This window comes from Crocodylus siamensis, chromosome 9, assembly GCF_052110815.1.
Source record: "Crocodylus siamensis isolate JL-2025a chromosome 9, ASM5211081v1, whole genome shotgun sequence".
Taxonomy (NCBI): Eukaryota; Metazoa; Chordata; order Crocodylia; family Crocodylidae; genus Crocodylus; species Crocodylus siamensis.
Window position 1 is genome coordinate 15,973,608 of NC_143403.1, and position 14,931 is coordinate 15,988,538.

Consider the following 14,931-nt stretch of genomic DNA (forward strand, 5'->3'; position numbering starts at 1 on the left):
TCACAAATAAGTTCTTAAAGATTATTACTAGATGCATCTTAAAGCAGTGAAGAACATATACAGCAGACTTTTTTTTTGCTCATAGTCTATCAGCCACAGGGAGTCTCATGGATGGACTTCCTGAATCAATTGTAGACAACCAATCAATATGTTAACCAACTCAGGGCCATGCTCTTCTTGCCCTGCAAATAGGGAAGAATTGGTGGGAGGTGTAGTAGTGGATGGCAACTTGGGCAGGAGTGACCATTAGATGGTTGAGTTCAGGATCCTGAGGAAAGGAAAGAAGTATTGCTGCAGAATATGGACTCTGGACTTCAGAAAGGCAGACTTTGACTCACTCAGGGAACTGATGGGCAGGATCCCCTTGGAGATGAGTCTGAGGCGGAAAGGAGTCCAGGAGAGCTGGCTTTAATTTATGTAGGATGCCAGGAAGGAACCATTTTGATGTGCAGGTAGACTAGCATGCATGGTAGAAGACCAGCTTGGCTTAGAAGGGGACTCTTCAGTGAGCTGAAACACAAAAAGGAAGCTTACAAGAAGTGGAACCTTTAAGAAGGTGAAGAAGGAGGATCCAGGGAACTACAGGCCGGTCAGCCTTACCTCAGTCACTGGAAAAATCATGGAGCCAGGTCCTCAAGGAATCCATTTTTAAGCACTTGAAAGAGGAGAAGGTGATTAAGATCAGTCAGCATGGATTTGCCAAGGGCAAGTCATACTTGACCAACCTGCTTGCCTTCTATGATGAGATGAGTAGGTCTGTGGATGTGGGGAGAGCAGTGGATTTGATATTCCTTGACTTTGGCAAGGCTTTTGACATGGTCTGCCACAATATTCTTGCAAACAAGATAAGAAAGTACAGGTTGGATGAATGGAGTGTAAGGTGGATAGAAAACTGTCTGGGTCATTGGGTTCCGACAGTAGTAGTCAATGGTTTAATGTCTAGTTGTCAGCCCCCAGGGTTGGGTCCTGTGGCCATTTTTGTTCAATATCTTCATCAGTGACCTGGAAGATGGGATGGGGTGCACCCTCAGCAAGTTTATGGATGACAACAAGCTGGGGGGCGTAGTGGATATGCTGGAGGGTAAGGCTAAGATTCAGAGAGAATTTGACAGTTTGGAGGTTTGGGCCAAAAGAAATCTCATGAGGTTCAATGAGGACAAGTGCCAAGTCCTGCACTTAGGATGGAACAATTCCACACACCGGTACAGGCTGGGGGGCGTTTGTCTAAGTAGCAGCTCTGCGGGAAGGGAAGGGAAGGGAAGGGAAGTTTAGGTTAGATGTTAGGAAAACTTTTCCACACTGGAACAGGGAGGTGGTAGAATCGCCATCCTTGGAGGTTTTTAAGACTTGGCTAGACAAATGCAGTGATATAGTTGGGAATGGTCCTGCTTTGAGCAGGGGGCTAGCCTAGATAAGACTGATAAATTTGACTTTTTAAGACTCATAAATATTTTAATAGTTTAGCTAGTCTGTTTTAAATATTTTTTTGGTTTGATATATTCTAAAGAAATGACTATCTGAAAGTTATAAACAGAATGGAGTCCTGAGAAGACTTGTGTGTCTGTGGGATTCTGCATTTTCTTAAAATGTGCATCCCTGAGGGAGTTGCATGCATAAAGGTCAGAGATTCCTGAATTCTAAGAGGCACAGTATAAGTGTGTGTGTGTGTGTGTGTGTGTGTGTGTGTGTAAATAAATTTTTGATAGAAGGATTTTATAGCTGTAAATGATGTGAGGGACTTTGAACTTTAAGTCTGTCTTCTTATATGTGGCCTGTCTGTTCAGATATAAATATTTCCACAATGTTAGCCTGACTTAGTATATATTTTCATTATAATTTGGAAAAAACAACAGAAATCAAATTCTTATTTTTTTTTCCTTTTCAGGATGCAAAGATTGATCCAGAAGAGTTTACAGGCCGCCTTCAGTCAGAGCTCAAATCATCTCCTCAACCATATCTGGTACCTTTTCTTAAGGTAAAACAGAGACTGTTTAGATGCTAAACTTATCTACAGAGCAAACTTTGCTACTTTAGTTTCAGAAATCTTAGAATATACAAGCTAACAATATGGCATTAGCTTCGACTGCTCAGAACATGTCATTGGTCAAAATTACAAAATTATTATGAACTCAAATTTAGAAATGTAGGTATTAGATATGATTGGTAGGTATTTTACTGTACACACAAAGCTGTCACAGCTTTCATATTTACCCCTTCCCCAACTTGTAACCTGTTAGATTGTTAGGGTATAATTCTCCCCATATTTACCTCCCATCTCCTTTTTCTTGCTTCTTTATCTTCTCTTTTTTCCCCATGTAAGATGCCATTAATTCTTTCTTTTTACTTTCCTGCATTCCCCCTTCAGCCAAACCTAGAATAAAATATATAAGTTTAAACTTCTTTTCTGTCTTCAAAGTTATTTAATTATGTAATAAGTTAACTTTTAAAATAATAATAGAAGTTTAAAAGTGACTTTGGTTTACTTAGATTTAACTCTCTAGAAGCTTGGAGCGCTACTTCAAAGATATGCTCCTTTAGAACTCTAATTTTTGGATGACCTGGTCTGAACATGGAGCACCTAATAGTGCTGCCTTCTAACCCTACCAAAATACAGTTGGATCAGTAATAATTTGGAACCATACTACTCTAATGCACCAACAATTGCATCTAGCTCTGGATATTAGAGGCATATGGGGAGAAGTAACTTACTGCAGCCCTTGAAAAGTACAGCTTACTTCTGACCGCATGTATTGGGGAACTTATCCCTGCTGTTCTTCTTTCTTTCCACCCACTTTTTTGTTCTTCATAGGACCAGCAGCCCAGTTCCAGGTCATCGTAATGTTGTAATGGTATACTCCCTTGTGTTGTGGCAGTAGGGCAGATCACAATCTGGTCCACAGTGGTGACCAAATTCAGTGTAAATAATAGGTATGAAATACAAGCTGAATTTTCCTTCTTACAAAATATAAAGATGTCAAACTGTACAATTTAATTTCTTCTGAAACAGTACATAGCTTGTAGAACCAGATTTAATAATTGAGATTTTCTAATGCATGTTAATGCATTTTGAAGCAGAATTTTTTGATGGTTAAATAAATATGTGATTGTTTCCTTTTCTACTTCTTTTTTGATTTTTTTTCCTTTTTAGAAAAGTCTACCTGCATTGAGACAATCTTTACTGAACAGTCAGCATTCAGTTTTGCAAGGACAGCCATCTCAGCAGCCACTTCAACAAACCAGGCTATCACAAATTATACCTCAGTCTGCCTCTGGAAGCATTTCCTCTGTTGTTGCAACACAGACAATAGGAATAAGGCAACCAAACAACATTTGCACAGTCTCTGTATCAAATACAATGCAGCCTCCTCAGGTTAAGGTGGTACAGTCAAATCAGAGTTCTCAACTGGTAGGTACTACAAGGAGAACTTTTAAGAAAAATAGTGGTTTTAGGGTTATTTTTTATTTCTGTTATTATATTTAATTGGGAAATACTTCCATTTTTCCATGTTTCTATATTGTGCCTTTTTGATGCTATTTCGTAGGTCACACGTTTGCAAAAATTTAGCATGCTGCCTTTGTGCACTGTGAGTAGTCCTATTAATTTGAATGAAACAGCTGACCCTATGGAAAGCTGAAGATATATGTGGGAGTCTTTGTTGGAGCAGGGTCTCTGTTTCTGGGATGATGTTATATGATTAAGTTTCATATAACATTCTCTCATATATGACATCATAGAGTTTTTTATATAATAATTACAACATTTAACAAAGAGCTTTTAAAACATGAAGGAATTTTAATATGATTATACTATCCTTGTTAAATTATACTACTGTGATTAGATTTTAATTTGAATTAAAATTAGATATTCTGTTTTCTTAAAGTCTTGTATACATTATTAATTAGAAAATCAGAAGAAAAAAAGATCTATGGTAGCAACCAGCTTGGTCTAGCAGCTATACCATTTCTTTTATTTGCTAAATTTTGCCCTAATTATGCCACACTTCCATGCATTAACTAGTACCTTGCTCTCTGAATAACCCCACTGATTTCAGTGGGACTACTTAGGTAGATACTGAGATACTTGACCTTGGCTTTTATAATACACAAGATATATGTGGATGTGATCTTGCACCTGGACTTGGCTGCTCTTGTCCTCTGTCCAGCCATGTGAATTCCTTCTTCTTTCATAAGGAAAAACTTATTCTGGGATATTATTTTATTTAGAACAAGAAAGGTACCAAAATATCCTTAGAGCTCACTTGCTCTGATGCTTGTAAGGTTTATGGCTGTTTTGGAAATGAAATTCCCAAAATGGAATAAGACAAAATCAGAATCCTACCATCTCCCTTCATTCATCTGTTTACAGCTTTTCCTGCAGTGGTGCAAGCACACATGTATGGAGAGTGGCACTATGAATATGTGCTTGATAATCTGTTAACTTATTCTATATGTACAACTTCAGAAATACCAGAGGTGACAGTTTAAAAAGTAACGTATTTTAGATTTGGTCAGATGTTTGTTTCTCCAATGAAAAGGTGTTATATTTAAGGGTTTGTTTGAAGCTGAAAAGGATAAATGAAATGTCTGCTGTAGTTTCACAATGCAGCAGGTTGTCTATCATATAACTTGGTTGAAAAATGTGTTTAAAGACTGTTACATGTAGGAAATATATATAAACAATTATAGAAAAAAATTATATAAAAAAAAATTCTCACAGGAAGAGGAAGTGCTGTGTTGTTTTTATTTATTGATGGTATGACTGATTAACAGATCCAAAATTAAGGTTAACCAAAGCCCTGTTTCATCCCCCAGTATGGTATTATAAGTCAACAGTCAGCATCTGATAACAGTTATCACATAGTGTTATTAAAAAATACCATAAACTTGCGTGTTATTGTGGTAAATGCTGTGGCATCTTAGACATCATTAGGTTTGTCTACACATGCAATTAATGCAAAGCATTAAACTCCAGAGCTTAATGCCCCAGAGATTATTGCTCCTGGGCACACCTTTTGAACGTGAGCCTAGGACTGCAGCACCCTGAGCTGGGGCAGAGTAGCCCCAGCTGGCAGAAGGGCATGGGGGTCAATCTGTCATGCTCTTCCCCCGCCCCCCCCCGGCCTCAACATGCCGTGGAGGGGCTGGCTGGGGGATGAGGGTGCTCTAGTGCTGGGCTAGCCTGTAGGCAGTCCCCATGTTGAAGCACTCATGCCCCAGTGACCTCATCAGTGTCTGTACGTACATTGATGCAGAATAAAAAGCTCTATGGTAGGATAGTACTTGTATATACAAGTATACACAAGTACTATCCTGCTGCAGAGTTAATTAGTTCACTCCAGCCTAATTGGCCTGCAAGTATAGATGCCGAGACATTTACTGTGGAGCTAATTATTCAACTTTGCAATAAATCTCTTGTATAGACAGGCCCACTGTGTGGTAACTGTTCATAAATATTGACTTTTTAGTGGTGACCACTGTGTGCTGTGCACACACAACATCTAGTTTTCCCAAATCTAGAGCATAGGAAAGAGCTACTGTCCAGCAGAAAAAGATTACAGCTGGCTTGCCTAGGGGTGGTCAGCACTGCCGGAGAAATCTGGCAGGGCTCCAGAATCTCCAACCCTGAAGCTCACTGAAGAGAATTCCAGCTGGCTTCGCAGACTGTCCGGTTTTAAAGAGGCAAGGCCACTTAGAGTATAGCCCCTTTAAGCCAGCCTATCTACAGGGGCATTTAGGTTTTTCTAAAGTGCAACGAACTAGTCAGTTGATCTTTCTGATTTTACAAAGGATTCAGTATTTGACACATCTTCTGAAGACTTTGGCCAATCAGAGATGTAATGGGTGTTAATTTGATCATGTAGATATTCAGGACACTCCAACCCCAGGCTTAATATTGCATCTCTTCATTTACAGTGTAGACTTTTCAGAAGTTCTGCATTAGCTAAAGGCTTTTCCTGTAAAAGTCGATGGTAAAACTGTCAGGTTCAGCAGCAGCTGGGTTTGGCCTGTGCCCACTGCTTTGGAAAACCTGCCTCAGAAACCCTTCTTGTTTGCTTCTTTATAGTAGCTCATAAATTTCCCCTAAAGTTGCACTCATATCAGAGTCATAGAAAGCTAATTTTACTGTTTTCTAAATTAAAAAAAAACAACAAACGTGGTTGCTGTGAAACTGAAGTGAGATTGGTATCATTTTGATGGCAGAGAATTTGTATTTATCTTTGACCATGCAGAATTGTGGTACATGATTGGAAATGTCAGTAGGAGGCAGGAAGACTAGTTTTAGAATTGAACGATGCATCAAAGAGTTTGTAATATTTACTTATTTTATAATGTGTATTAACCACAATGAAAAATACTGTGAAGAGCTAGGTGATGTGGTAGTATCACTGTTGATTACTGCTGGTAGTTAAGTTAGATGGAATCTTAGGGTATAGAAGATTTGTCTATATATAGAAAAATTATGAATGAGAAGCTAACTAGATAAGCCAAAAAACAATTTACATGTCTATATATATGTCCAAAGTCACACAGTCTAGCATTTTGGAGGAAATTGTGAATTCCTTATGGTAGGAGCTGTGTATTCATGTGTATAGTCATTACCTATTTTTTTTATGAGTATCACAAGTAAATTGTAATAGAACTGTGAATCAAACAAAGTTGGCAGTTTTCTTGTTTGTTAAATCTGTTGCAGTTGTACATAGTAAGTGTAGCATTGATAATCCAGATGTATTAGATGTTGTATTACGCATTATGTTCTGATTTAAGAATGAGTGATCTGTCCCATCAAAATATGTTTGTATGACTTTTTTTTCCTGTGGCACAAATCTGGCAATCAAATTCATTTTTCTCCTCTGGATTTGGTTAATCTGGAGCATAAGCATATTCCTCAGATTTATCTCTTGCATTAATTTGACCTTCCCTGTGAAGCTCATAAAAGAGGATGATAAGGTGAGATATTGCAATATGAGAAGAAAGTGTAGTTGGGAATGTTGCTGGTTCTGAGATTTGACAGCAAACCTGAATAATTGTAATAGGAATGTTAGCTTTAAAAGTACTGTATTTACTCAATTACAAGACTAGATTTTTTCCCCCCAGTTGGCATGGGGAAAAAAGCCCCCTTGTCTTATAATCACAAACAATTAAATCTCACTAAATACATTGTCTAGCATTAAGTTGCTGCCAAAAGTAGCATGTGCTCAGCAATGGAAACCAACTATCAAATACAGCTCACATTGGACAAACATGCAGATGGGAAGCTATCACAAGAATAGGTTAATGTAACCCACCTGAATAACACGTATGGTAGTGCTCATTAAGTGCAGTCCCCCTCACTGCCAACTCTTTTTCCAGTCATAGTGATCTGCAGCATTGCATATAGTTGACCCAGAATCCTTCGTCAGCCCTTGCAGCCTGGTGCATATGATTAGTGTGGCTGTGCCCTCCATGAAGTGAAGCCAGAGCAGGTTCCCCTGCTCCTCATCTGCATATACATTTTTGGAGCATCTCTGGATTCATGACAAGAGCACCTGGTTCCAGTTGTGAGTAGGGGCTAATTAGCACATAGATTTTTTTGTGGTGGGGTATCTGGAGTACACACATATACTGAACAGTGCTGAGCTGTGGGGTCACCGTGGCTTGAAATGTTAGTGACACTACTGGGAAGCAGCCCAATGAACTGCTTTGGGCTTTGAACCCACATAATTCGTAGTTTGTACTACATATAAGTAGGTGCCAAAGTACTATTTCTAGAGTACTCATGCTAAAACTGGTAGCAATTTAAAAAAAAGGAGAAAAAAGGGTAATATGCATCAATTCTGGATGAACTAAGTGCATAGGTAGTATATGCAAATTTCTACAGCTGTGTTTAATTTCAAGGTTATTGTTTTTAAATTTTCTTCTTACTTCCATATGCTCAGGGACAGCAGGATCTGACAGTAAGGAGAGTGGGAAGGGGCTTCCAGGAGAAAAAAACTGGGGGAGAAGCATAAAGCAAAGGCCTACCTGTGCACCCCCCCGCACCCCCACCACCCCAATTTATTTTTCCTGCTGTAGCAGTGGGAGGGAAACAAATTCAAGGCTAACCTCCAATAATATTCTATACCTGGAAAAAAAAAACAAATTTAATTTTTCCGTATGTAGAATCTAATTATCGAGAGGTGGTCTTATCATCAGGATATTCTTCTATTTGAGTAAATACGGTACTCTTAGTAAAATTCTAGATTTATAAAAAGAAATAAAAATACGTTATTTTTGTTGCAGGTCTGTCATTAAGAAATGTATATTTATGGAACATTGCATGTTATGGAATTGGTGTATGATGTTCGAAGGTGAGAACTTGGCTGTTTGATAAGCCAAAAGCAGTAAGTGCTTGAATAGTTGTTAGCCATTTTCCTCAGTCTGGCATATTAAATCAGATGCCACAAAGGTATGGTTGAATATGGGGAATTGGATTTTACTTTTGCTTTTCAGTACTCAGGTGTTTGGTTTTGGGTTTTATTGATCAGCTTGTGGTTTCTGGACAGAATTTTGAGATTTAGAGGGAACCGTTATTCTTCTTCACTTTCTGTTTGGAAAGCAGTTGGTGGGATCATCAGGAATTTTATGACATAAAGGGAGATTAAAAGTAGTTCAGCTCATTGTAGGGTTAAAAATAGTGGCGTGGATTAATAGAATAATAGTTCCTGTTCCTGAACTGGAACCAGGCAAATGATTAGTGAACTTCTGTTTTTGGAAGTACTGGATGTTGTTAGGAAAGTATTTGGAAATTGTTAAAGCAGAAAGTAGCTTAGACATAATCAGGAAAATGTGTGTGTGTGTGTGTATATGCACACACAAAGTAAACATCTGAGGAAGTAAGTTATTGCCTATGGAAGCTCTTGTCCCTCTGAACCAAATGGTCTCTAAGGTGCAAGCCTATGCTATCTTCTGCCAAAATAAACGAGTGGAAGGGAGAGAGGAGAAAGGTAATTTTTTTGAGGGGCTATAATGGGGACTTGTTTACAGTTATGGATAGGATTCTGGCTATAATTTACTATTAGTTTAGAATATCTTTAAATATCAGAAAAATGTTAGCAAATTAGATAATATTCAAAAAATAGCAATGAAATTATGACTAAGGGAATGATTTAGATTAAGATAATTAAATACATGAAGTGTGGTCAAACAATGATTATAGGGGGAACATGAAAAACCTGTACAAATATTTTAAGGATTTAAACATCAAAGTATGATGATGAATTATTTAGAGTAGTCCAAGGGAGTACAAATAGGAATAATGGGATAAAATTAAGCAAAGTAGGATTTAGGCTTAATATAAGGCAACATATCCCTGCAGTGCAGTATATTAGACTGTGGAGTAGCCTCCCAAAGGAAGTGATAAAAGGGCCCTCCTCTGAAATGTTTAAAATTAGTCTAGAGAATATATTGTAGGGAAAAATTATGCAAAAAGGTGTTTGGGCTACATGTCCTAGTAGGGCTTTTCTATTTCTGTCTTCATTAACTCTTAAAAAGAGCATGTCCAGCATCACAACATTGGTCACTATGTCCATGGTGTTGCAAAAGAAGCCATTATTAGGAGCTTCTGGCTGTTTAAAAAAAAAATACATTGGTTGGGGGGAGCGGAAAAATCAGTGCATGTGCAGTTTTGCAAATTTCAATTCACAGGCAGATGGTGAAAATTTGTCCCTGGATGACAACATTATTGTTAAATATGAACTCAAAACTCACAAAAGCAAGCAAATTGAGAGTTAAGCCTGCCAGATTACATGATAGCTGAAGTTTGATCTGACATTTATCTTTAGGAGTGAGTAGACTGATAAATCACAAGTGGCATAGCCACAAGTGAGTTAGCAAGTGTTTACTCATGAGCAAAGATAAATGTCATATCAGACCATAGCCTTCCTGTATTATGCACATGTACAAGTTAAGAGGCATATTTATTTCTGACACAATGTTTTCTAACTTAATTGTGAGGAGCAGAATTTAAGAGGGATTATACTGTTTTCAGAATTGCATTTTTAAATCTCAGTATTTAAGTTGTTTCCTATTCTGTTGTTTTATCACTTTGTTTGATGTTTGTGTAAAAACATGTTTTGTTAATTCCTCATGCTTAAGTGTTCTTTCCTTTAATGTACATAGAGCTGGATTGTAATTTTCCAATCTTTAGCAGTTAGGGGCAGTAAATATGTGCTTCTTCTGGGCATTGTGTATAATTGTATAGGCTGGAGGGGTAGCAGCCTGTTAGTAGGTGCTGTTTGCCATTATGTGGTACGTTGCTATGCCGATGACTTGTGCAGAAAGATAGGTGGTCTTCTTTTTTTCTGATTCTCTAAAAGAATGCAACAAAGATCATGATTGAACTCAAAATAAAATTCCATTGCCTGCTGATGAAAATGTTTTATAGTCATAAGAAGGATACAGTTAGATGGGTAGATTCATAGATGTTAGGGTTGGAATTGGAAGGGACCTCAGTAGGTCATCGAGTCCAAACCCCTGCCCTGGGAAGGAAAGAGTGCTGGGGTCAGACAACTCCAGCTAGGTGTTCATCCAGTCTCCTCTTGAAGACCCTCAGGGTAGGGGAGAGCACCACCTCCCTTGGAAGCCCATTCCAGATTCTGGCAACCCTAACTGTGAAGAAGTTCTTCCTGATGTCCGACCTAAATCTGATCTCCATCTATTTGTGGCTGCTGTTCCTAGTTACTCCAGGGGGTGCCCTAGTAAATAGAGTATCTCCTATTCCCTACTGCTCTCCCCTGATGAATGTATAGGCAGCCACAAGACCACCTCTCAGCCTTCTCTTGCAAAATCTGAAGATATCTAGGTCCCTCAGTCTCTCCTTGTAGGGCCTTGCCTGCAGGCAGACATATGAATGGCCTCCTCTGAACCCTGTCAAGATTCTCCACATCCCTCCTGAAGTGTGGTGCCCAAAACTGGATGCAGTGCTGCATAGAAGGGAAGCATCACCCTTGTGGACCTGTTCATCATGCACCTGCTAATGCTTGATAAAGTGCAGTTAGCCTTATTGATTACTTTGTCACATTGATGATGTCTATTCATCTTGGAGTCAGCTATGACTCCAAGATTCCTTTCCACTGCTGTGCTGCTGAGAAGGTCCTCACCCAGCCTGTAAGTGTGTTGGTGTTTCTTTTTGCCCAGGTGCAGCACTTTGCACTTGTCTTTGAACTTCATTCTGTTTTGTTCTGCCCATTTTTCCAACCTCTCTAGATCCACCTAGATCCGTTCCCTAACCTCTGGCGTGTTAACCTTGCCCCATAATTTGGTATCACCTGTGAACTTGGATAGGGTGCTCTCTACACCCTCATCCAAGTCACTGATGAAGACATTAATTAGCAGCGGTCCAAGGACTGAGTCCTGCGGGACTCCACTGCCCACATCTTTCCAGGTCAGTATCGATCCATCCACCACCACTCTCTGGGTGCAATGTCTAAGCCAATTTGCCACCCACCTGACAGTGTAATCATCTACATCACAACCTGTCAGTTTATTTATGAGAATAGAATGTGATACTGTATCGAAGGCCTTCTTAAAGTCTAGGTAGATGACATCTACCTCGACTCCTGCATCTAAGCATTTTGTGACCTGGTCATAAAAAGAAACAAGGTTAGTCAGGCAGGATCTACCTGCAGTGAATCCATGCTAATTTCCTTTCAGCATTATTTCCCCTGCTGGGCTCCCACAAATGTGGTCCTTAATGATTTTTTCTAGAGTTTTCCTAAGGATAGAAGTGTGACTAGCTGGCCTATAGTTTCCTGGTTCCTCCCTCCTCCCCTTCTTGAAAATAGGGACCACATTGGCCCTATTCCAGTCCTCTGGGACCTGACCGGAGTACCATGAGTGCTCAAACAGCCATGCCAGCGGCTCTGCTATGTCATTGGCCAGTTCCTTCAGCACCCTTAGATGAAGTTCATCCAGGCCTGCTGATTTGAACATATCCAGCCCCTCCAAGTACCCCTTCACTAAGTCTGCATTAGCAGTTGGTGGGTTGGTGTCCCTCCTGTGTCTATACGTGATTCAACTGAGAGATTTGTTTTGGTCTGTGTCTAGGAATACAGATACAAAGAGCTCATTGAAAAACTCAGCTTTGTCCCCCCTCCTCTGTCACCAGTTGCCCTAGTTTGTCCTGTAGGAGTCCTGTACTACCCTGTGCCTTCCTTTTACTCCCTATATACCTGAAGAAGGACTTTTTGTTGTCCGCCTAACTTGTAACCCTGCTTTGGCCTTCCTAACTGATTTCCTGCAAATGTGAGCCAGGGAGGTACACTCCTCCTTGATAGCTACCCCCTGTTTCCACAGCCTGAATACCTCTTTCTTTGCCCTTAGGCTTTCCTGGACTTCCCTGTTCAGCCAAGAAGACTTCTTGCCTCCTTTTCCCCCTTTTATGTGCAACGGGATTGTCTCCTTCTGTGCCCGTAGGACCACTCCCTTGAGGAATGACCACCCTTCCTGGACCCCCATTTTGTCAATGTTCTTGAGTTTTAATGCCTCACTAACTAATCTCCTGAGCACACTGAAGTTAGCCTTTCTGAAGTCTAGCATTTCAGCCCTGCTGGTTAGTTTACCTATCCTTCACTGGATAGTGAATTCAATCAATTGATGGTCACTGTTCCCTAGGTTACCTTGTTACCCGCAAATTCCCCACCAAGTCATCCCCTGTAGCTAACACTAAGTCCAGCAAGGCATTTCCCCTAGTGGGATCCTATACCTCCTGAATTGGGTGGAGGTCCTGTATGCAGGTTATGTCAACAAGTAAGGGGGTTTATTTATGGAATGATAAAGTGTGAAGAGCCAATATGGTCTTGCTGATTGGGCATGGAGCTGGAAGTTGAGAAGTCCCTAAATTTTGATCTTGACTCTGTTTGGAGATCTTAGGGGATGACTCCTCTTTCTTCTTTTGTTTTTAACTGAGAACTTAATAATGGTGAACAACTGATTGTACACTTTGGAAAATCTCTTACATTTTGTTTTGTTTTGTTAACTTTTGTTCAGTTTGTTATAAGGCCATTATTAGGGTTATTTAAGTAGTTCTGGCTGTGATGCATGCAACATCCTGAGGGCACTAAACTCTTGTCTTTTTCTTTTGACTAGCTAGTAACTTACATCTTGAATACAGCTGGGTTTGGAACACATCTGCTTGGTTTAGATTCAGCCTGGAGAAGGCTGAAGGTAATTTTTACAGACCAAGGAAAGAAGCTTATATCAGCATCATGAATTGAAAGTGTCATTTATTTTTAAAATTCTCATCCCATATTAAAGCTTTTGTTAATCCTGAATGATTTGTTTTCAGTACTTCTGCACCTGAAGAGGTTACAAGTTTTTTTAAGAAACAGACATTGCCACCTTTGCTAATGACTTTCTCAACTCAATATTTAAATACTATAGTTAGGTGTCTACTCAACTCGAGGAGGCAGCTGGCCTATTTTGTTTGCAAATCATGGGACTGGCTGCCATTTTCGAGGGCTTATCATGGTGTCCTTCCCCCCATGCCTCAGATTATAGGGCCTGGTGTCCCTGCCCTCTGCCACTAATTGGAGGAGGGTGCTGTCCGTTGTATCGCCTTGCCCTTTACTGCTGATTGGCTGAGAGATCTGTCTGTCAGGAAGCTGTGCCCCTTGCTGCTGATTGGTGGAGAGAGGGAGCATGTATGACAGGCAACCCTCTCAGCCAACCAGTGGCAAAGGGTGGGGTAGCAGCCATCTTGCCTGATTACTTTCATGCTGGCACTCCCATTCATGCCAGGCTTCACAGCCAGGAGGACCGCTGGCTCCCAATCAGGAGCCAGCATTTCTTTTAATAAATTACCCCCACTGCTTGAGATTTCACAGATTACTGGATTTTATGATTTCTGTGAAATCCATGCAGTTGTGATTTGGGTAGGTCCCTATTTATAGTTCTGTCTGCATGGATTTACACTTGAGGTTCATCTGGAAACTAAAACCCAAGTTTGTAGAAAATACAGCTGCTAATTTATTAAAGTGATGAATACTTTGCACAGAGAAAAATTCACACTGGTGGTTCAGGATCACACTTTGTGGTGATAAAAGAAGAATTTGGTCTCGGAAGAATTTGAGATATTGGTTTTGACCTCTGAGTCTGGATAACTCCTCTTCTATGCATTTTTTGCTTCCATAAGGCCTTATGGGACTCTTATTTAACCTAACAATCAGATTAAAAATTTTATCATAGTAAAAAAGCATTTATATTTATTAACCAATTCATTAACAATCGTTAAATTGCCTTAATAGACCTCTTATTTTTCATTAGCAGCATTTTTTGGCATTTACTTAGCTAAATCCAGGTCATATGATCACTTCTATTACCTGAAAATTCATGTTGTAAATTATAGTAGAAGAACAAGCATCTTTCAAAAAACAAATGGTCAGAATGGCATGCTTATAATTTTTTAAAAATATTTCAAAAGCTTTTATTGCTTTGATATAAAGAAGAAAAGTATAATAAACTTTATTTTGAGCAATGAGTCTGTAAACTAGTGACAGTTGTAAAATAAACTGAGGAAAGTGGAAGCATTTTTAAAATAGACTGCTGCAAAATATCTTCGTTTGTACACTATGTGACAATGTAAGAGGTCCTTGGTGACCCAGAGAGTTTTACTTCCTGCTCTATGTCCTGTAAGTTTTGATGCTACTTTTTTCCCATTTTCCAACGCAGTGGAAAATACTTAACTTCTTTCTATAGTCCCAAACCTCATTGAAATTTTCCTGAGAGAACTGTCTGGTCTTTTGACCGTCTCCTCCTTCTATAGATCTTACTGCCTCATCCACTTCCTTTTTATGGTATTTTCAGTACTAGCTTTTGTCTTTGTTATGTCCCAGTACTTAAACATCTTCCCAGTACTTTAAAATCTGCTAATTCAAAAGGCAATAAACTCATGTCTTGAGCCTTACAAAATATTGT

At 39.4% G+C, this 14,931-nt stretch overlaps 1 protein-coding gene across 7 annotated transcripts in view; it reads left to right on the forward strand.

Moving 5' to 3' along the window:
* Nucleotides 1-14,931, forward strand: part of LOC149857152 (transcription initiation factor TFIID subunit 4-like) — a 206,863-nt gene that overhangs the window by 31,613 nt on the left and 160,319 nt on the right. For all 7 annotated transcript variants that reach the window (XR_016444134.1, XR_016444135.1, XM_090062592.1 and 4 more), the window contains exons 6-7: nucleotides 1,886-1,975; nucleotides 3,149-3,406. Coding sequence is in view for 5 of the 7 variants with exons in the window: in XM_090062592.1 (XP_089918718.1) it covers nucleotides 1,886-1,975; nucleotides 3,149-3,406 (348 nt within the window). In the remaining 2 variants the exon portion in view is untranslated. The remainder of the gene's footprint in view (nucleotides 1-1,885; nucleotides 1,976-3,148; nucleotides 3,407-14,931) is intronic.